Here is a 23,785-nt window from a genome sequence, read left to right as displayed (position 1 = left end):
AAGTTTTGTAACTTGGGACACAATACAAACATATGGCTAAGGTTACATGGTGAAAGTTTACATTTATCACACAAATCTGAAACATTGGGATACATTTTAGAAAGTTTTGTCTTCGAAAGATGAGCTCCATGAATAGTTTTAAATTGTATAAAACTAAGCCTAGCACACGAAGTAGTGGTACGTACGTTGTCTAATACTCTACTCCAGTAGTCATCTTCAAACTCTAATTCAAGTTCCTCTTCCCAAGCCCTGATAGTTTTGATGTTGTGAGCATTATCTTTTGACAAGATAATTGCATATATCTTTGAGATAATCCCCCCCATGTGAGGATTCAGTTTAAAAGCCTCTTCCCATGTAGACTTTGTAGGCAGAGAGGGAAACCCGGAAAACAGAGAGGAGGCACAGTGCCTAATTTGAAAATAACGAAATAGGTGAGAAGGAAGCAAATTAAAGGATGAAGATAATTCAGAAAAACTTGCAAACATATCATTAATGAAAAGATCTTTAAAGCATTTCAGACCTTTCTTTTCCCAAAGAGAGTATACAGAATCTGAAATGGGAGGAAGAAAGAGATGATTATTTCGTATAGGAGCCATGGTTGATGCTGAGGTAAATTTAAAATGGCGTCGAAATTGAAAGAATATTTTGAGAGAAGAGCATACTATTGGGTTTTTCGTGTAATGTGAAAGGGACATAGGGAGAGAATAGAATGCCATAGCAGGGAGAGATGTTAAAATGCAAGACTTAGCTTCTAAGCGGCACCATGGTAAAGAGGGGGTCTGTACCCAAAACACTAATTTCTGAATATTCGCCGCCCAGTAATAATACATAAAGTTAGGCAGGGAAAGCCCTCCACTTAGCCGACTTTTTTGGAGCAAAATTTTGGAAACTCTAGGAGTTTTCCCTGCCCATATAAATGAAGAGATTAGTTTGTCTATATTCTTGAAGAAAGATTTAGGTAAAAACAGAGGAATAGCTTGAAAGAGATAAAGAAATTTTGGCAGAATGTTCATTTTGACAGCGTTTATCCTACCTAGTGGAGATAATGGGAGAGTTGCCCATCTTAAAAAGCGGACTTCATGTATGAAACCAAAGGTGTAAAATTTGCTGCTTTTAAGGCGGAATAAGAAAGCGTAACATTAACACCAAGATACTTAAATTTAGAATTCACCAAATGGAAGGGTATGTCATTCTGTTTTAGTTTTTGGCCAGACTGATTTATGGGTAGACATTCACTCTTCTGTAAGTTCAATTTATACCCAGAAAATTTCCCAAAATCATCTAATAGATGTATTATCCCGGGGATAGATGCAGTTGGGCTGGTAACATAGAGTAACAAGTCGTCAGCATATAAAGCCAATTTATATTCAGTTCCCTTGCGGATTATGCCCTGAAATATCGGAAGTGTTCTAAGCATTATTGAAAGGGGTTCAATAGCTATGGCAAAAAGTATTGGAGATAGGGGACATCCCTGGCGCGTACCCCGTGATAAAGTAAAATATTCAGATTTGGCATTATTAGTATAAACTGAAGCTTGAGGGCCAGCATATAATAAACGTATCCATGAAATCAATCGATCCCCAAAACCGAACTCCTCTAATGTCCTAAACAGATAAGCCCATTCTATCCTATCAAATGCCTTTTCGGCATCTAACGAGATGATCACCTCAGCGGAGCTATTGTTTTGTCCTGAGTATAAAATATTAAAAAGAGTACGGATATTAGAAAATGAATGCCGTCCTTTTATAAATCCAGTTTGTTCCTCTGAGATAATACTAGGTAGTATTGCCTCTAAACGAGAAGCTAAAAGTTTGGCTAAGATTTTAACATCATTATTGAGCAGGCTAATAGGTCTGTACGAGTTACATAATGTCGGGTCCTTCCCATCTTTAAGCAATAGAGTTATAGATGCTTGTCTCAATGATGGGGGCAACATACCTAGCTCTAAGGATTCCTCAAATACAGATAAAAGAAGTGGAACCAATTTAGCATGAAATTTCTTATAAAATTCAGATGGCAGCCCGTCTGGGCCAGGGGATTTCTTCGATTGCAATGAATGAATTGACTTAACAATTTCCTCTAAAGTAATGGGTCCATCAATTTCAGATGCCAAAATAGAATCAACCTTGGGGAAGTCAACAAGCCCAAGAAATTGTTCCATTTCTTCTTTATCGTTCAAAGCTTCAGTTTTGTATAGGGAGGAGTAAAAATCTTGGAAGGTCGAATTGATCTCCTCAGGATCTGAGGTTAATGCGCCACCGGGTTGCGCAATTTGAGTAATAAAACGAGAAGCCGCTCGTCCGCGCAGCTGGTGGGCCAGGAGCCGACCGATCTTATCCCCATACTCATAGTAATTGCCACGCGTGTGTAATAAAAGTCTCTCTGCCTCACCTGTGGATAATAGATTAAATTCTGCCTGCAAGTTAAGCCTTTGCTTATGTAAGTCAGGAGTCGGGTTGTGAGTATATTGGTCATCTAAAGCTTGAATATTGTCAGATAGCTTTTTAATCCTATTCCTCCGTTCTTTATTAACATAAGCAGAGTAAGAGATCATCTGTCCTCTTAAAAAAGCCTTCAAAGTTTCCCAGAGTAAGGAATAAGAGATTGAATCGGTCTGATCAGTAAGGAGAAAATCATCTATTGAATTAGAAATATATTCACAAAATGCTGAGTCAGATAGGAGTAAAGAATTGAGCCTCCAGGGTGGTCGAGAAGTGCGATATGAAAATAAAAGAATGTCAAGACTTAGAGGAGCATGGTCTGAAATAACAATGGGCAGATATTCTGAGTTTACAACCTGGGGAATTAGAGAATTGTTGATAAAAAAATAATCTATACGAGAAAAAGATTGATGGACATACGAATAAAATGAGTATTTTCTCGCTGTGGGATTAATGTGTCTCCATGGGTCAATGTAACCATTTTGAACCATAAACTCAGAAAATACCTTTGACATAGCAGATGGAGCTCTCATAACAGTACTTGACTTATCCAAATCTGGATCAATCACACAGTTTAGATCACCCCCAAATATCAAGAAATGTGTGTTCAGAGCTGGGATCTTAGAAAACAAGTTTTGAGCAAAGAGAGCATTGTCAAAATTCGGGGCATATACATTTACCAAAACTACTGGTGTTTGTGAAATTTTCCCTTTCACAATTACATATCTACCATTCATATCGGAAATGACATTGTCAATCGAAAACGGCACAGTCTTGTTAACCAAAATGGCAACTCCTCTTGACCTAGAATCAAAGTTGGAATGAAACGCGTGTGATATCCAGCGAGATTGGAGTCTACATTGATCCTTGAGGCGCAGATGAGTTTCCTGGAGGAATACAATGTCAGGTTTCTGTTGTTTTAAATGTGTCAAAAATTTGGATCTTTTAATGGGGCCATTCAGTCCTTTCATATTCCAACTCAAGAACCTAACTGAACCTCTGGTGCTGTTCATCAAGTTAGGTTAATTTATAATTAGAAGAGGCCAAAAGCAGAGGAGAAAAAAGTAGTGTATGCAAAAAAACAAACAAAAAAACAAAAACAAAAAAAAGCACAAAAAAAAAAAAAAAAAAAAACAACCCTGCCCTGAACATCACTCAATTTCTTCTCTCCATTCCCAAATAATGGAGGCAGAACGCCAAAACTCAGGAACATCCGATGCTGGTGAACCCTATCTATTTGCATCTATGTCGCATGAAGTCACTCCCGAACATGGAGTTAAGTTAACATCTATAACATTCAATTCAGGCAACCCGAAAGGATATTATTGCCTAAATTCACTTGGATGACGGTTAGCATTGTATCAAGAGCACATTGCTTTTACAATGGTGTCCTTTGCATTTTTCCTCTACAAGATACCTAGGATGCTGAGTACCGTTCATTAAACCATCGCTGTGCTTCTTTGGGGCAATCAAATTGAAGCTTCTCATCACCGAGGTCGATCACCAGACGAGCAGGGAATCTAAGAGAAAACCGCACGCTCTTCTCACGCAGGCCGTTCCTCACTGCTGTAAATGCCGCCCTCCTCTTAGCAACACTAGAGTTGAAATCAGGGAAAATGAAGACCTTACGGCTCTGATGGAAGAGCTGGTTCCAATTCCCACGACGAGCAGCCTTTTCTTTATCGCTAAAGTAGTGGAACCGCACGATCATTAATCTAGGCCTTTGATTCTCCCGGTCAGCCGAAGGCGCGGGCCCAATACGGTGCGCTCTATCTAGCAGCGGCGGAGTTGGAAAGATTTCTGACCCGAGCACATCCTGGAAAAACTGTGACATAAAGGCAACCGGGTCGCTTCCTTCTGCTCGCTCTGGGATGCCGATGACACGGAGATTACAACGCCGAGAACGTGACTCCAAGTCCTCCACTTTGTCGGTGAGTTGTTTGTTAGCCGAATTCAACTTTAGCACCGCCTGTTCCAGTGCTACAATGCGGTCACTGTAATCATTCAGGTGCTTATCGAGCTCGTCAATGTGTCGTCCCTGTGATTCAATGCTCGATTTAAAGCTCTCAAAGGACGCAACAACTGGAGCAAGAGCGGAGTCAATGGCTGCTTTCACCTGTTCTGCGATGGTGGATGATAGCTCGGAGATCAGGGTGGCACGGAGATTTTCCAGATCAAGCGGCAGCTTGTCGCCATGACTCTCTGTCACGGTCGCTGACGATTTAAGTTTACGTTGCCTTTCAGAAGCCATAACTCTTTCCGAGCATCAATCCAAGAATAAGTGATTTACAAAACGAAACCACCAAGTGTGCTAAAAACTTTAGATAGCCTGAAAGATGAAAAAATGCTCGGGAGCTCGCTTCACGTGCGTCTTCTCACTCACATACTCAGCCGGAAGTCCAAATACAGAATCTTTAACAAAATTAAAAATGGCCAATGCCCAAAATCTGGGGCCGTCGGCGATGCTTGCAAGCAAAGGGGTTAAACAGTTGATGGAAATGGATGAACATACCTGAAACAGTTTTCGTAACATTTGAATTTTCCGGTTTATGCAATCTCATGCAGAATACAGTGGACTGAAGTGAGCAAGTTTCTTCTCATCCCTCTGAGATCCTAACTTTTATTACAATTCATGTGTGCCCATGCTTCGGAACACGCAAGACAGGTTTTAAATCGTGGTCTTTGCGATTCTAAAATCGCACTAAGCAATATCGCAATTCGTTGGTATTTCACGCAGCCCTTGACTGTTCTGTGTGTGTCATTGAAATGTAAATTTATCTGCAGCCATGTGACTTTTGTGCGACCCACGTTGTCCCACTCTGACCCACAGTTTGAAAACCCCTGTTATGACACACCAAGTTTGGTTCCATTTTTGTGTGCTCTTCATCCAATTCCTTCACATTTTATTTTTGAAAGGTCTGACTAATTAACTTGAATACCATAGCTTGTTGCCAGCATTTTCTAAAGATAAACTGAGCCAATTTTGGTGTAAATCAGACAGACCATCTAAAAGGGCTGTCAAAAAAAGTTCGAATTTCGAATATTTGTCAAATTTAAAATAAAAATCCACATAAATTTTTTTTTTAGGCTTTCCCGTTAAAGCCACTAGACGTGGCGCTGCTGTGGTTTTCAGTAATAATATTTTGGAAAAAGAGAACATCAATGATGACATCAGGAGAAGATCTTGTTTACGTCAAAACTGAAATGAAGCCATTCACACGGAATACATATTTATTGCATTTTCTATAGGGACATATATCACCGTTGCACTCCCGTTTACCCAAAAGAGCCACGTTTTAAAAGCTATGTAAAATTAATATAAGTTAATACTTTGAAAAAACATATCTTAAGATCTTAAGGTTTTTTTTACTCTCCATCCTATTGCATCTCATGTTTTTCAAATGAAAAATGTACCTTTGTATGTGTTACAGAGAGAATAGAGGAAGTGTGTGGATCTAAATGCAGATCTTTATTCATGAGCATGGTCGGGAACAGGCATGGGACAAATAACAACAAACAGACATGAATGAGGCAAGCCAGTAATCTTAGGATAGGCGTGGGTCATCGATCGGTGAACAATTTTTGATAAAAGGGGTAATCTGTAAACACAAGCAATAGTCCAGGCTGTAGCAAACAGTAGTGTTAATGTTAAATTCAACATCAAAGCTTTGAAGCTTGTATTAAAAAAACACATTTAACATTAAATCACTGCATAGGAGCTTGAATCATTTTGAGAAAGCATGTGATCTATGACATTCAAAGCTTCATTTGCCTGAAAACCACCTGACTGCTTCAGTATCAGGTTCAAACAAAGTGAACTTCTGCGCCATTTCATTTTACATTATATTACATTATTGTCAGACTCTATTCCATGTTTTGCATGTGTTCCTGGTCTCTGATTGTGTTAATTTCATCCCAGATTTTTCCCATGTTTCATTTCCTTTGTTCCCATGTGTGTCTCCATAGCTCCTTATCATCCCGTGTTTAAAAACCTGAATCCTGTCAGTTAGCGTTGTCCAGTATTGTTTGTGTTTACAACTCTTGAGTTTCACAATTTGAGTTGAATTACCGAAATAAATGAATTTTTCCACTACATTCTAATTTATTTAGATGCACCTGTATATTTTTTTAATAATCAAATTTTGAAAAATCTTGGCACATACAATTTTAGATTTTGGTATGCATTTGACTCGGCATGAGCCATGGAATCAAAGGGACATTTTTTGCGTCTTATCTCCATGGTTCAAAGTTAGTATCATAAACATGAGTGAAAATTTTAGCTGTTGGTGGCACTAGAGGGATTGAGTTAGAGACTTCAAACTTGCAATGTTAATGTTGAGACTGTGCTCCAGTGTTGTGCAAGTTACTTCCAAACTGTAATACATTATAGATTACTTGTTACTTTCACTTAAGAGTAATTCCTTACCTTACAATATTACTGTCTCAGAATTGTAATGTGTTACATGACTCCTGTATTACTTTTGAGTTACTTTCACCAAAATAACTACAGAAGTAGAACTATACATTCTAAAATGACAAAATGTACTGCAAAGCATTTTACATTGAGTAGAGGATATACTGATGTAGCATAATGACTGTGGGCTATCCAGGCTACTTACAATATAGCTTATAATTGGCAATGTGAAGGCTCAAGACAATACAAGAAAGGATGACAGCCAGAATCACAAACAATTCAAGTCTGTTAAAAGTATGTTAGAGGAAAAGTGATTATCTGGCAATATCTGTGAACTGCTTGGGTCTATTCATATTAGACACAACAGGACCATATGTAAACTCTAATGCCATATGTGATTGCAAAATGACAAGATGCACATACGTCCATCTCGCAAATGTACAGTCTCTGACTGGAAACTTCTCAGACTCCTTCAGGGCATAGTGCTGATAACCCATAAATCATTTTTTTAATGATCGGCCAATACATAAAATACAGCTTTTTTACTACAAAATCCAAAATGGGAAAACTGGATAATATTTATAAAAAGACAAAAACAGCCATTTGTATTATCTCCTGACCACTAGGTGGCACTGTCCCAAAACTATGCAGGAATCCTTGGGTCATGAATTTTATATCACACACCAAGTTTGGTTTGAATATGCTGAAGCTTTATGGACATATAGCCTCACATACATTGTGGCATGCTCTTTGTAAAATTTGTTTGCACATTATTTGAGAATGGTAAGGTTTTTTACAAAGCTTTTGATAACTTTTTGCCAGCATGGACTGAAGATGATCTGAGCCAATTTCGGTAAAAATCTGATAAACCATCTAGGACAAGTTATAAAAGTAGGTTTTTCAAATAATTAAATATGGCAAAAATTCTTGACCTGTAGAAATTCTAGTATGCATTCGAATAAGTGAAGGAATCAGAGGGGGGGGAAATGTTTATAGTCAAATGTTATTATCCATGCAAATTTGAGCTGTTAGTGGAGCTAGCAGGTTTGAATTAGACATTCCAAAGTAGGTATGTTTAATGTTGATGCTGTTCTCCATGTGTGTACCACATTTCATAACTTTTCTGCAAGCAGTCCTATGGGTTGCCATAGACTTCCAGAGCAGAAGAAGAACACACCAGAGCCCTGTGCGGTACTGTTTTCTTAAACCCGCACCCGCCTGCTCCCGATGAATGTATGTCTGGGCCCGCCCGCATGTATGAATGTATGTGTTCCAGGCCCGCCCGCACCCGCAATGTTTGTGTCCACCCGCTCCAGCGGAATTTATCTCAACACTTGTTTTTAAAAAAATCTCACAGATTTTGCATTCACAATAGCTTGCTTAACAGGATATTGCAAAAAATGATTATATATATATAAAGCTCCACCTTCTTGATTAACTGATTAGTCATTAAGATGAGTGAGATTCAGTGCTTGAAGTGGGCAGGTACAGACTAGTTATGCAGTACAGACACGTCTATATTTTAGTCTTTAGCGTCTTTACTTCTTTGTGCATACCGGCACTTCTGACATGTTGCCGGTACTCAGAGTCAAAGCATCAGTTTTCTGGGTGTTGTTCTTGTTCTGTGCATTTTTTGCTAAAAGCCTTTATCAGAATCAAAAAGCATCCTTTTCACTAAACAAAAAAAGTGTTTAATCTATACAAACATTTCATTCACACTAACTTTATTAAAGCTCTTACTATCAAACGTTTCATTGGCATGCCTTTTCATTCAGTTTTTTCATTTATCTATTTTTTTATATAACTCATCTTAATGTTTAATCGTTTAAACATTTGGTGCATCTATAGATATAGCTTCAATAGGTACAGTTTCCAAAGTACTCGTTTGCAATTTAAGGATAACCAAACATAATTATTTTTACACTGTAAGTGATTTTTCCTAGATGATAACCACTATTTTGTAAGTGTGTGTTCCCAGAAAGATGTCAATAAAGATGTTCGGGAAAGACTTTTTTTCTTTTGAAAAAAAGGTTACTAATGTCACCTCAGGTCCCTTTCGATACTACACTCGTACTGTTTCACTAGATGCAGTGGGAAACACTCCGTTTTCTCTGATGACTGAAGCCTTTACAATCACGCAGTGAAACTGCATGGCCATTGGCCATCTTGTATGTCCCTATATCTGACACACATCCACTTCAGGTCTTGCAGTCTCCACTAATGATTTGATGAGTGGAATCAGGTGTGATAGATGAGGAAGACATACAAAATGTGCAGGGCTGGGGGTATAGGTTTGAGAATCACTGATGTAGTGGATAGAATATAGAGTTTGTACAGTATAAAACAGTATAAAATCCATTACTCTGATGGAAAATTACCATAATGAATATCTGTGTGTGTGTGTGTGTGTGTGTGTGTGTGTGTGTGTGTGTCTCTCAGGTGGTTGATCGTGTGTGTGTGTGTGTGTGTGTGTGTGTGTGTGTGTGTGTTATTGTTTATGGTACATTGTGGGGAACAAATGTCCCCAAAATGTTGTGGTCCCTACAATAGAAATAGGCCTCTGGTCCCTACAATAGAAAAAAAAAAATATAAAAAATACTAAATGATGTTGATTTGAAAGTGAAACAATGCAATTAGGTTTTCTTTAAAGATTAGGTTTAGGTTTGGGTTAGGGGGTAGAAAATATTGTTTGATCAGTATAAAAGTAATAAAAGGCTATAGAAAGTTTGTGTGTCTACCTACTTAACCATATTTTGGGGACTAATTGGTACCCAGAAGTGAGCAAAACCTGACAAATCACCAAAAACTGTTGAGGACACCCTCATTTGTAAAACGAATGTAAAAATGTAAAATGTAAAAAAAATCGTGTTTTGAGGAGGTACCCTGTAAAAACTTCTGGGGGTCTAATACACTTTTTTTTTGGCAGGGTTCCCCTGGTAAAATTAGCATTCCAGGGGTTAAATATCACATTATTGTGGTCCCTATAACCTGCAGACATGAAAAACAACCCGCGGTAACTGTTAAAGTACCCCAATTCCTGCGGACTTGGCAACACATCAACATCCAGCAGGACACAAGGGAGAGTAACTGATCAGGGATTTGATCAAAGATGTATCAGAAGAAGGAAGACAGATGGCATCAAATACATCATTTTACATTACATTATGCCATGTGATACAGTATATAGAGCCATTACCATGGTAGAGACTGCACATTACTATAGCTCACCCTTTATCTAGGAAAAAAGTTCCACTTCAGTGTAAATTCAGTCATATGGCACAGTGAGGGCATTTACTGCACTGACAATAAACTCCTTTCTAGCATGAAATCTCATGGCCATGCCATACCTTCATCACACCTTTTGATAAAGGGGGGAAGTCGTGGCCTAATGGTTAGAGAGTTGTACTCTCAATCGAAGGGTTGTGAGTTCGAGTCTCGGGCCGGCAGGAATTGTGGGTGGGGGGAGTGCATGTACAGTGCCCTCTCCACCTTCAATACCACGACTTAGGTGCCCTTGAGCAAGGCATCGAACCCCCAACTGCTCCCCGGGCGCCGCAGCATAAATGGCTGCCCACTGCTCCGGGTGTGTGTTCACAGTGTGTGTGTGTGTGTGTGTGTGTGTGTGTGTTCACTGCTCTGTGTGTGTGCACTTCGGATGGGTTAAATGCAGAGCACGAATTCTGAGTATGGGTCACCATACTTGGCTGAATGTCATGTCACTTTCACTTTTTTCACTTTCAAATACTTTTACAAACATTATGGATTTTATGTGAGTTATGCAAGTTAGGTATACGTGTATTTCTAACATGACAATTATTGCCTGCATCGCTGTATTTATTTCAGCAACAAAGTTGATTTGAAATGTATCTTCCATTGTTTGCTCTTGAATGAAAGTGGGAGAGAGAGCAGGGTGGGATCAGGAAACCAAAAACAACCAATCAGAACATTCTGTTACAAAATAAAATAGGACAACATATATTTGAACCAAAACCAATATGACAAATAAAAGCCTTCAGTTATTTTGCATAAAATTCTTACAGCAAGCATCATTTTTCTCAGAGAGAGAGTGCAGATCCTTGGAAATAGTCAATTTAAGTGTGTAGCTTTGTTTCTTTTCAATATGATTTCCTCAGTACCTCAGTATTTATTTTTGTCTATAGATTGTAAAAATCAACTGTATTTGCACACATGGTGTGGGAAATATGATGGATGATGATGCAGAAATTGCTGTTGTTGGGATTGGATGCAATTTTCCTGGAGGTAATTGTAAAGAATTTACTCTATTTCATTATTCCTTCATGTCATGATTTGGATATATATGAATTGTATGTGTTCTCATCTGTTTTAGGCGAGGGTCTTGAAAACTTCTGGAGAGTCCTCCTTCATGGAGAAAACTGTGCGGTTCAAATACCAAATGACAGGTTTAATCTCTCTCAGTGGTATGATCCAAATGAGAGTAAAGCAGGAAAGACATACACAGCAAAGGCAGCACTTATTAATGGGTCAGTCTTCATTTCATTTACCTTTATAAAAGAAATCAAAGCGGTTGTACTCTCTTTTTTTAATCATTATGCTCCTTAGTGTTCACATATGTTTGTAAAATAAATGGTCCGAATGTATTAATACATTAAAGGCCATCTGTTTGGCCTCTGTTTGCATCAGTTCACTCTCCAAATACAATAAGCCCATCGTTTACTTTTCTTCTGTGTAGACTGAATGAGTTTGACAACAAGTTCTTCGGAATCACTGATGCTGAATCGAACAATATGGACCCTCAGCACAAACTGTTGCTGCAGTGCACCTACAGGGCTCTTGAGGATGCTGGAATACCAATGGAGAAGGCCAGTGGAACGAGAACAGGAGTATTTTTGGGTAACATTTTAAATAATTGATATATTATTACTGTTATTGTCTGGGAGAAAATGTATGTGTGTGTTCAGTTTTTAATCTCAGTGGATTTCTGTATATGTACATTTGTAATTGGATGGTAAATACCCTAGGGGCAATCTGTGGTTAATATGCTGTGCTATTGTTTACTTGATTTTTCAGGCCTAATGAACAGGGACTTTGAGCTGGCTAGTATAAGGACCAATCCAAAAAACATCGACCACACCATAGCCACTGGTGTCGCTATGAGCATAGCTGCCAACCGCATCTCTTACATATTCAACTTCACTGGCCCCTCATTGTCCATTGACTGTGCCTGCTCCTCATCCCTTGTTGCCCTGCACTTCGCTTGTCAAGCCATAAAACAAGGTAGTCTTCACAAATATGTACTGTATGTAAAACGTCTTGGATACTATCATAACCCCCTGTAACATCCCACCAGCAGAGGGAGCCCATCGTCTGAATACTGACACGGCCCAACCTCCTCTGCTTCTGTACTCATTTCCTGTTTGTAGCACTTATTAGCAGGCCTAGCCTCTCAGACCATGCAAAGTATTGCCAGTTCATCTGCCTTATCAAGCATTTCTCAAAGTTCTCTGTTTGCCTGTTCTGTTTATGACTCTGCCTGTTTGTTGACTACTGGTTCCTGGATTTGGCATTTTTTCTTGACTGCCTGATCTGACAGATGTTTATGCTTTGACCTCTTGTTTGTCTACTCACCTTTGCCTTTTGGAGTATCCCTGTGTTTATCGGATTGGACTATCCCTGTGTTTATCGGATTGGACTGCTATCTTACTACTGACCCCTTTCCTAAACTTATGTTATTGATTACTGCAAGTCCCTTCAATAAACTTCTGCTAATGGATTCTCACACTGCCTCAGCGCAGTCATTACACCCCCTTTCCCTGATAGAGCGAACAAAGACATTATGTCGACTGATATATGGGGTCTCACTTGGGAGCCTAGTCAAATCTGAATTTTACAAAAATGGGCATTGAAATTGGTGAGTGGAATTTGATTCCTGAGCCACTTCCTTGGGCATATGGGTATATAAGCTGGTGGGCATTCTTTACTCATTCATGTTTATGCTCAGGAGCTGAGACCATTCAGCTGGGGTAGTTCAAAGATGTGGCCGGAGGAAAATAATGTATCCATTCCCTCCATCAGGGAATGAGGGTAACAACAGTAACCTATACTTTATCTTTCTGTCATTCACAGTCAATGTTCTGTCAACTGGCATATTGGGTCTCTATCTAAAGTGCATCAGTCACTGAACTGTGTTACAATTGTTGGTGATGTGGATTTTGCAAGTTGTTGTGTGCCGGTTGAAAACTGTCCCCTTCATCATTTCAGCAACTTGAAGAGGATATTTTCTTGTCCCCAATGGTCCCATCTAGCACGAAATCTCCTGTGCCCAGTGTAATATTAAGTATCCTATAAAGTAATCATAGTATAAAGTAAACTGTCACACTTCAATTTCCATAAAGGTATCTGTACTTTTACTAAAGTAAAAGTTAAAATTGCTCATTAGAAAAATACTTAGTATTAAAGTAACTGATATTAAAACTACTTAAGAATCAAAAGGACAAGTTAATTTTATAAATAATGGCACAGCTGATTGTATTGATGGCAACCTAAGGGAGAGTCTGGAACGGCAGCAACACAACATTTACTTCCTTTATATATGCATTATACAGAGACAAGATTAATAAAAAATGCCAAATAAACTTTCTGAAGATAGTTCCCCTCAAAGATACATTAAAATGAAACCTCCACCCCAATTCAATATTTTGATATTCTTCCAATATTTTGTGCAGCATCATGCATTAATCTTTTCAGCATCTCTGGCCTTTGTTAATGTTGTGTTCATAGACTTTGTAATATTTCAAGAAACATTACATTTTGGAAAATGACTGTAATGCAGTTTGTTTGCAAGTTTAGAGATTAGCCGATATAAAGCAAAAACCAGCCGGTTCTGATTGATAACCGGTCAACTGGTGCATCTCTAATAGCCATATAATGCATGTTTACTTAGAGAAACATGAGGGTTCTGTCACATCTTATCACACCCAACTTCACAATCATATTGCATATTATCACAATTTCAAAATATTGTTCAAACCTAAAAAAATGTACCTTGATAAAACACTGATTAAAACTTACATAATGTCTTCAATTGATTTTGTTTTTATTCAGATTTGAATCATTTATTACATAACACTTCTCTTAATCAATGTGTTAGGGTGCATGAAGAGAGAGGACTCAAAAGCAGAGGATAAGTGCGACAGTTTATTTGGTAACAGAAAATCCAAAAATAATCCAACGTGTGAAGACACACACACGAGCCAAAAACTGGTGAAACCCCAGAGCCATCCGTACAGTCACATGCGGACACAGGCTGTGGAGACCACCTCTGGTGCAATGCCCAACGGGACGAGGAAATACGGGATAGAGGATCTCGGGCACACGGCCAACGAAAGACTCCTTGTCTAGACATCCTGAGAACAACAGAGGAAAACACAGCACAGTCACAATGAAAACACGAAATCTACTGACAACAAGGGACAGACACAGCAGGGAATATAAGGGAGAACGGGAACAAGCGACAGGTGAGGGCAATCAGCTCGTGATCTGCACACACCAGTGCCGATGTATCAGCACTGATTGCCCAGGTCACGAGCTGCAGAAAATGACAGGACACAGACAACTGGGAAGCCGATGAAGCACCCTAAACGTGACAGTACCCCCCGGCGGACTCACCATGATGCCGATTGAATTGGTCAATGAGAGCGCGATCCAGAATGTCACGAGCAGGAATCCAGCATTTCTCCTTCGGACCATAGCCCTCCCAGTCTACCAGGTATTGATAACCTCTACCCCTCCGTCTCACATTAAGGAGCCGTCATACTTGGGAGGGGAATAAGGGTGGCTGGTAGCCTAAACAGCACTGGAAGGGAGACAAACCCGTAGATGAGACCAGGAGGGAGTTATGAGCATACTCCACCATAGTTAATCTGGAACTCCAAGATGACGGTTCTGCGGACACTACACAATGCAAGACTCTCTCCAGATCCTGGTTAACACACTCAGCCTGACAGTTTGTCTGTGGGTGATACCTGGAGGAAAGACTCGCAGTCGCCCACAGCTGTCGACAGAACTCTGCCCAAAACTTAGACACAAATTGGGGACCCCTGTCAGAAACCACGTTCACTGGGAGGCCATGAATACGGAAAACGTGATCCAGGACAATAGTTGCTGTCTCCCTCGCTGAGGGCAATTTGGGGAGGGGAATAAAATGTGCGGCCTTCGAGAACCTGTCCACCACAGTAAGGACTACTGTGTTGCCGCTAGATGGAGGTAGGCCTGTGACAAAGTCTATAGCTATGTGTGACCAGGGTCTCGAAGGGACAGGCAGCGACTGGAGTAACCCTGCTGGGGGTCGATTGGAGCCCTTACCCGCAGCACAAACAGGACATGCCGACACGAACTGACGAGCGTCTCACGCCATGGAAGGCTACCAGAAGCGCTGCTTGATTAAACTACAGGTACGAGTTGCTCCTGGCCGGCAAGCTATTACGGACGAGTGACCCCACTGTAGGACGTTAGTTCAGACCGATTCTGGCACGAACAACAGTCTCTCAGGGCAACCCGAGGGAACTGTGACGTTGCGCAGAGCTGAGCGGACTCTGGACTCCATCCCCCAGGTGACCATCGCTACTACCCGATCGGGGGGCAGAATGGTCACCGGAAGGATGGATCTTGGTTCAGCCTCAAAGATCCACGAAAGTGCGTCAGGCTTACCATTCTTGGACCCCGGACGATAGAAGATGTTAAAATTGAACTGACCGAAGAATAGTGCCCAGCGAGCCTGTCGGGAATTCAGTCGTTTAGCGGTGCGGATGTATTCTAAGTTCTTATGAAAAAAGGGACCTCCGCGCCCTCTAACCAGCGACGCCACTCCTCCAGCGTCAACTTAACAGCCAGTAACTCCCTATTCCCAATGTCATAATTCCGTTCCGAGGGGGTTAAACGATGAGAAAAAAATGCACAGGGATGTACTTTGTCGTCCGAAGGTGACCTCTGAGACAAAATTGCCCCTGCTGACGAGATGGATTGGGAGTAACAAGAATGGTAGCCGAAAAACAAAGCAACTCTTTAAATTAGAGAATGCAGCCTGAGCCTGTGGTGACCAACAGAAACATCTTCGAATGGAGGTGAGATCCGTCAGAGGGGAGGTGACCTGGCTAAAATTCCGAATGAGTCGCCTGTCATAATTGGCAAACCCCAGAAATAGCTGGATCCTTCTACGACTATCTGGGGTGGGCCAATCAGCAACTGCTTTTACCTTAGCAGGATCCATTCGGATTCCTTCGGGTAAAAGAATAAATCCCAGGAACGGAACCAACCGTGCGTGAAACTCGCACTTCTCCACCGTGGCGAATGAACGATTCTCAAGCAACCGCTGGAGCACTCGTCTGACGTGTTGGACATGGTCACGCTCGTTCTAGGAGAAGATCAGGATGTCGTCGAAATAAACAAATACATACGGTCAACCATGTCTCTAAGCACGTCATTAACGAGTGCCTGGAAGACCGCCGGGGAGTTAGAAAGTCCAAAGGGCATGACCAAATACTCAAAGTGCCCCAATGGGGTGTTAAAGGTGGTTTTCCATTCATCCCCCACCCTAATCCGAACTAGGTAATAAGCATTGCGATGGTCCAACTTCGTAAAGATGGTCGCCCCCTGCAAGAGCTTGAAGGCCGATGACATCAACGGCAAAGGATAACAATTCTTAAGTGAGTGACGTGACCTACAGCCAAGTATGGTGACCCATACTCGGAATTCGTGCTCTGCTTTTAACCCATCCGAAGTGCACACACACACAGCAGTGAACACACACACTGTGAACACACACCCGGAGCAGTGGGCAGCCATTTATGCTGCAGCACCCGGGGAGCAGTTGGGGATTCTGTGCCTTGCTCAAGGGCACTTAAGTCATGGTATTGAAGGTGGAGAGAGAACTGTACATGCACTCCCCCCACCTACAATTCCTGCAGACCCGAGACTCAAACTCACAACCTTTTGATTGTGAGTCCGAGTCTCTAACCATTAGGCCACGACTTCCTTCTCGACCGTGATGTCATTCAACCCCAGATAATCTATACAGGGATGGAGCGATCCATCTTTCTTCCCCACAAAGAATGATGCCAGCTGCCTGAGAATCATTGATGTACTTCTCCATGGCCTCCCTCTCAGGCCCGGAAAGAGAGTAAAGGTGCCCCCTAGGTGGAGAAGTGCCAGGCAACAGATCTATCGCACAGTCGTACGGTTGTGGGGAGGAAGATATGAAGCTCGAGACTTACTAAAAACCGCTCTCAAGTCATGGTAAGCCTCCGGTACATTCGCCAGGCTCACCGGCTCCTCCTGTAACACAGAACAAGACATAACAGGGAAAACGCAGGACCTAAACATTGAGATAAACCAAAGGAGCTCCATGCCAGAACAGAATTAAGAGTCCAGTCAATGTGCGGGTTATGTTTGACTAACCATGTGTGTCCTAACACTAATGGAGCAGAGGGAGAATGAACGAGGAGAAAACAAATCTCCTCAGAATGATTACCCGAGAGGGTCAGAGTTATAAACCTGGTGAAGTGGGTAATTCTGGTGAGATGGGTGCTGCACAGAGTCCTGGCTGAAATGGGCTCGGCCAGCAGAACTGATGGAACACCTAATCCTGCAGCCAGCTCAATGTCCATTAAAATCAACCTCTGCTCCAGAATCAATCAAAGCTGACAGCTGGTGAAGAGTTTTATTAAATTGTAATGAAGCCTGGAGGACGGAACGACCACCAGAGGGCAGCAATGTATTAGTGACGCTTATCGTATGCCCCTCCTTGGGCGAAAAACGACGCCTCCTCACAGGACACGAGGCCGCCACATGCCCCGCCCCCCCACAGTGAAGACACAGACTGTGAGTGAGATGATGGCACCGCTCGGTGATCCTAGGTGAGGGCAATCAGCTCGTGATCTGCACATACCAGCGCCGATGTATCAGCGCTGATTGCCCAGGTCAAGAGCTGCAGAAAATGACAGGACACAGACAAAGGGGAAGCCGATGAAGCACCCTGAACCGTGACACAATGAGCACTGGCTACCAATAACTGTTCGCATAAAACTAAACCCATTAATGTTTGCCTTAAAAACTACCACTGACGTCACCCTTTTACCTAAATGCACATCTTCAGACTTTTGTGCCTCTAGAACATATGTGGACAAACTTTTTAGACCAGAGGGCTACATCAAGTTTGGCAAACCAAGTGAAGGGCCACATGCCATATCCTTAATAAAGGAACTTTTAATTACAGTGGCAGTATGCATGGAACTAGGGCTGGCTGATTATGACCTAAAATCAAAACTTCGATTAAATAAACATTTGACCTCGATTACGATTAATGAATGATTGTTTTGTTTGTTTGATTGTTTTGCCCTCATAATTCACTTACAACGTTTGTACTGTAAATTTGCTTGACTATTAACGATGGGATATTTTTTCCTTTTGAAAGAATGATCTGACATGACATAGCTCAATTTCAGCAGTTATTTTATCTATGTTGGTAACATTTCTAAAAGATTTCTGCTTTTTGTAAATCAGATAAAGATAAATTAGCACAGTACCAGTACATAATGAGAGTGTTTGCGTGTGTGAATTAGTTATACCATTTCTCTATTAAATTGTAAAGCTGTGGGTTGTAAATAGTTCCTTCAAAAGTTGAAAAATATATGCTATAATAACTTTTGAGTTTCTAAGCTACTTTAGTAATAAATCACAGGACAGCGCTGACAACTAGTTTCTGTGTTCATGCCACAATGCAGCTGCGCAAGCACTATAGCTCGATATAATAATACACATCCAATCATATATTCGTTTGAATGTCTAAACTGGCAAACCGTAGGCTAATACACATAAACCTAATACACGTAACCGTAGGCTCACTGCTCACGCCATCTCTGTGTTGACTCGGCGTTCACCTGCGTGTTGACTGGATGGGGCAGAGTCACGTGGCTACACGCGCGCTAGTATGTTTTTAAGTGGGAAGTATTAACAGGATGAAAAAAAAACGAAATAACTGACATGGGAAAATTACGTTGGTTAGAGGTTCTGAATTTCGGTTTCGATTAATTTTCAATTCATCCAGCCCTACATGGAACATATAATATCTGACAGAAACATTTAACATATTAACACATTAAACATAAAATCTTATTTAATATTTATTATTGAGTCAAATTTACAACAGTCTTATTAGCACTGGTTATTATGTACATATCACTCATCATTAAACTATGTATGATAAAAACTGAAGGAGAACCCTAGTCTTTGTTTTTCCATGTCATGGTTATGAGTATGTTAATGTGAACAATGAGCCTGGTCTGCTCTCCTTGCAAGGGTGTCAAAGTCTGGAGTGATCTTTGATGTAGAGATCCTCAGGATAGCTGACAAGTGGCAATTTGTTAAATTTGATCTGTGGTGGGATTTGTTGTAGTTGATGACTGAGATCCAAATAAAATAATCATTCTTTGGGCATGCTTTTTAATGTTTGGGAATTGTTTTTCATCCAGTGAGGCAAAAAACTGGTTAACTGATGCTGTCTGAAACTTCTCCTTCAAAGTACTGTCACACTGGATGTCGATGAGTTCCAGCTGTGTGTCTTTCCCACTGTCAAAAGTTAGGGGGCATGCAATAAGTTCAAGCTCAGTCTCAATTTTCTCAAAGTCTGTGAAGCGATGGGAAAAATCTGCATGCAGGTCGAGCAAAGTGCTGTTTAATACGGGACTGTGTTATTGGTGTGCTTAATCTGGTCACTGTGGGAAAATAAGTGAAATCTCGGCTGGATATCTGTTTGGAGAACAGTACAAGTTTGGCCTAGAAAGCTTTCACATTGCTGTATAGTTCATGCATGACAACGTCCTTTCCCTGAAGTCTGAAATTGAGATAGTTCAGATGCCTCAGTATATCAACGCCGAATGCGAGGTCGTTCAGCCAGTCTGTGTCTTGTAATTCGGGAAAGTCATCAGTTTTGCCAGTTGTATCGAGGAATGTTGCTATCTCAACTTTTAGTTCCCATACACAGTAAAACACATTGTCGAGACCTTTTTGACATTGAATGGTACAAGAGATTTGGTGCTCTGCCTCCATTTCGTTAAGCAACTGTTTCACAACAACTTTGACTTTTTTTTAGCTTCAACACATTTTTACACAAGGTGGTGTATGATGCAGTTAAGAAATATCAGTTCTTCTGAGTTTGGAGTTTCTTCTTTTATTTTGTCTTCTAACCTTTTAGCAGTCAAGTGTTTTGTACTGGTTAGATTTAATGATCCATCTTTTGTGACACTTGTCAGCTTTCTTCATGGCAGGTTATATTTTTCCAAGCAGACGGACACATTGTCATGCGAATCCACACCCCTGGTTGTTCTCATCATTGATTCCATCCCAATGAGTTTCTTCTGAATTGTATAAACTTGTTAAATCATCTAAACCAACAACATGTATGTTAGACCCTATACCATCTAAGCTCCTTAAAGAGGTGCTTCCAGAAGTCATAGATCCTCTTCTGACTATTATTAATTCATCATTGTCATTAGGATATGTCCCCAAAAACTTCAAACTGGTTGTTATTAAACCTCTCATCGAAAAACCACAACTTGACCCCAAAGAACTAGTTAATTATAGACCAATCTCGAATCTCCCTTTTCTGTCCAAGATACTAGAAAAGGTGGTATCCTCACAATTATATTCCTTTTTAGAGAAAAACGGTCTATGTGAGGATTTCCAGTCATGATTTAGACCGTATTATAGTACTGAGACTGCTCTCCTTAGAGTTACAAATTATCTGCTCTTATCATCTAATCGTGGTTGTATCTCTCTTTTAGATTTATTGGATCTTAGTGCTGCGTTTGACACAATTGACCACAACATTCTTTTGCATAGACTTGAACACTTTGTTGGCATTAATGGAAGTGCATTAGCATGGTTTAAATCGTACTTATATGACCGCCATCAGTTTGTAGCAGTGAATGAAGATGTATCGTATCGATCACAAGTGCAGTATGGAGTACCTCAAGGCTCAGTACTAGGGCCGCTACTCTTCACGCTTTATATGTTACCCTTGGGAGATATCATCAGGAAACATGGTGTTAGCTTTCACTGTTATGCTGATGATACTCAGCTCTATATTTCTTTGCGGCCCGGTGAAACACACCAATTTGAAAAACTAATGGCTGCCCGTAGTTTCTCATCCTTGCAACCAAGTGTGACAATGTCAGTTTTAATTGATCCGTTGTCTGAGTGTATGCAACACTCACTTTTCACAATCCAAATTGATGGATAAAATCAAATCCTGTCCTGTATTTTATTTTCTTGTAAGATAGCCAGTTCACTTAGAAATGCATCACAGTACAGTAATACAATTTGTTGGAACCATTTTAATCCAATTTTAAGTGGGACTCTTGGACAGGAAAAGCATGTCCTGTGCATTTAGTGAGTACAACTTATGGGTCTTAAATTTAAGCAAGATCGACCAATTGCTGATCACAGGATTAAGATGAATACAGTAAATTAATATCAATGGCCAATTATACAGTCAAATAATATCAATCCCTAGTTATAGATAATATAAATGTAACTTAAAGTGAAGTGATGTGTGGCCAAGTATGGTGTCCAATACATGGAATTTAACCTATCAAAGTGCACACACACACACACACACACACACACACACACATACTAGTGAACTCACACACCCAAAACATTGGATAGCCATGTCTAACTTTTGCTGTGGCACCCAGGGGGTTGGTGCCATTACTGCATACCAAACAGGAAAAAAAGGTATAAATTATTGTAGCAATATTATTGTAATCTGTAATTAAGTGTGATTTGTCTATTATAGTACTTACCTGATTTGTGTCTTAAAAATCAGCTTTGAGTACACTAGCATATCCAGGGCCGGCTCTTGCCCTTTAGTTGCCCTAGGCGAGATTGAGTTTTGCGCTACAACCCCCCCCCCCCCCCCCCCATACACAAATGCTACAAAGAATGTTCGAGGATGTGTTATATTAAATTAGTGAAAATTACTAAAACTGTGGTTGAAATTAGATTCATAGGGATGTGATGTTATTGTGATTTACATGTGTTTTCATTATCACCCCCCCCCCACCCAAACTAATAAGTTGCATATACAAAAATACTACAAAGAATGTTCAAGGACATTTAATTATGACTCAAACAATGGATGAACAAACAAAAATGCTTTTATAGTCACTGCAACACTTCAACAAGCAAATTAGGACTTGAAGGATCAACAGTAATAAATTGTACTTACACAAATGCTACAAAGAATGTTTGAGGGTATTTACCAAATTAAGTAATAAACTCTGCAAAACTATACCCTCTACAAACAAAAGTCCCATTCGGCTTTCACCTTCAAAATTGACGCAGCATTACAATTTGACTCGTCTGGACTTCCTAATGACAAAAATTAGTTGATGGTATCATCAAATGATATTTTACTTGAGACTTCTTGGTTGATGCTCATCAGTGCAAGCCCATTGAGGTGTTCCTGACTCATAGTTGACCTCAAGTTGGTCTTAAATATTTTTAATTTAGAGAAGCTTCTTTCAGCAGAAGCTACTGTCACAGGTTTTCTTGCACCTCTTGCCACATGTACAGTTTATCTATCTCTGTCGCTGATGAGGGATTCACATGTGATAAATGCAGGGAAATAGTTAGGCTGACAGAGAAGATTTCAGAATTAGAGACACGCATCCAAACTTTAATTGAGGACAGTAAGAATGTTAGGGCTCTAGATACGGCTTTGGATGCGTCTAGCTCAGGGATTCCTGTACATTGTTCGGTTCCGGAAACAGAGCCCCAGCAGCAGGGCAACTGGGTGACGGTGAGGCAGCGTAGTCGTGGGTCAAAACACCGCTCTTCTGTTCCGATCAAAACATTAAACAGGTTCTCCCCACTCAGTGATGCACCCACTGAGAAACCTGATGAAAGTGCTCTAGTTATTGGTGATTCTATTGTACGGAAAGTGAATATAGAGACACCAGCCACCATAGTCAAATGTTTACCGGGAGCCAGAGCCCCTGACATCTTGGCAAATTTAAAAGTGCTGGCTAATGCTAAACGTAAATACAGTAAGATTGTTATTCATGCCGGCGCTAATGATGTTCGACTTCGCCAGTCGGAGATCACTAAAAATAACATTAAAGAGGTGTGTGAACTTGCAAGCACGATGTCAGACACTGTAATATGCTCTGGTCCCCTCCCTGCTTACCGTGGTGATGAGATGCATAGCAGATTGTCATCACTCAATGGCTGGATGTCTAAGTGGTGCCCACAGAATAACATAGGTTTCATAGACAATTGGACGAGCTTTTGGTGCAGACCTGACCTGTTTAAAAGAGATGGTCTTCATCCCTCCTGGGGTGGCGCCACTCTTCTCTCTAGAAATATGGCAAATAGTCTTAGTGTTTATACTTGACTAACTGGGGCCCAGGTCAGGAAGCAGACAGACTGGCTAAACCGACCGTCTGCTAGCTGCCTCCCGTCACAGAGGTCAGTCAATTCTCAGCACATAGAGACTTTTTCACCTAGATATCACACTATAGAGACTGTGTCTGTTCCCCGAACTAGAAAATACAAAAAACGTCCAAACCAAGTTAAGATTAACAATTTAATTGAGGTTCAACAAATAAAAAACAGAAGCAATATGGATAAACAAATGATAAAGCTTGGCTTATTGAATATCAGATCCCTTTCTACGAAAACACTTTTTGTAAATAATATGATCACTGATCATAATATAGATGTACTCTGTTTGACAGAAACCTGGCTAAAACCTGATGATTACATTATTTTAAATGAGTCCACCCCCCAAGATTACTGTTATAAACATGAGCCACGTCTAAAAGGCAAAGGTGGAGGTGTTGCTTCAATTTATAACAACGTTTTCAGGATTTCTCAGAGGGCAGGCTTCAAG

At 40.5% G+C, this 23,785-nt stretch overlaps 1 protein-coding gene across 1 annotated transcript in view; it reads left to right on the top strand.

Annotated features, from left to right (window-relative positions):
- The window catches only part of LOC132139809 (uncharacterized), a 45,656-nt gene that overhangs the window by 10,462 nt on the left and 11,409 nt on the right, over positions 1 to 23,785 (top strand). Inside the window, exons 2-5 of the mRNA XM_059548424.1 lie at positions 11,016 to 11,115; positions 11,204 to 11,357; positions 11,567 to 11,727; positions 11,905 to 12,111. Of these exons, the coding sequence (XP_059404407.1) occupies positions 11,058 to 11,115; positions 11,204 to 11,357; positions 11,567 to 11,727; positions 11,905 to 12,111 (580 nt within the window). The 5' untranslated portion in view covers positions 11,016 to 11,057. The remainder of the gene's footprint in view (positions 1 to 11,015; positions 11,116 to 11,203; positions 11,358 to 11,566; positions 11,728 to 11,904; positions 12,112 to 23,785) is intronic.

The sequence above is a fragment of the Carassius carassius genome, chromosome 1 (genome assembly GCF_963082965.1).
Source record: "Carassius carassius chromosome 1, fCarCar2.1, whole genome shotgun sequence".
Lineage (NCBI taxonomy): Eukaryota > Metazoa > Chordata > Actinopteri > Cypriniformes > Cyprinidae > Carassius > Carassius carassius.
This window is presented reverse-complemented; position numbering and strand designations above follow the sequence as displayed.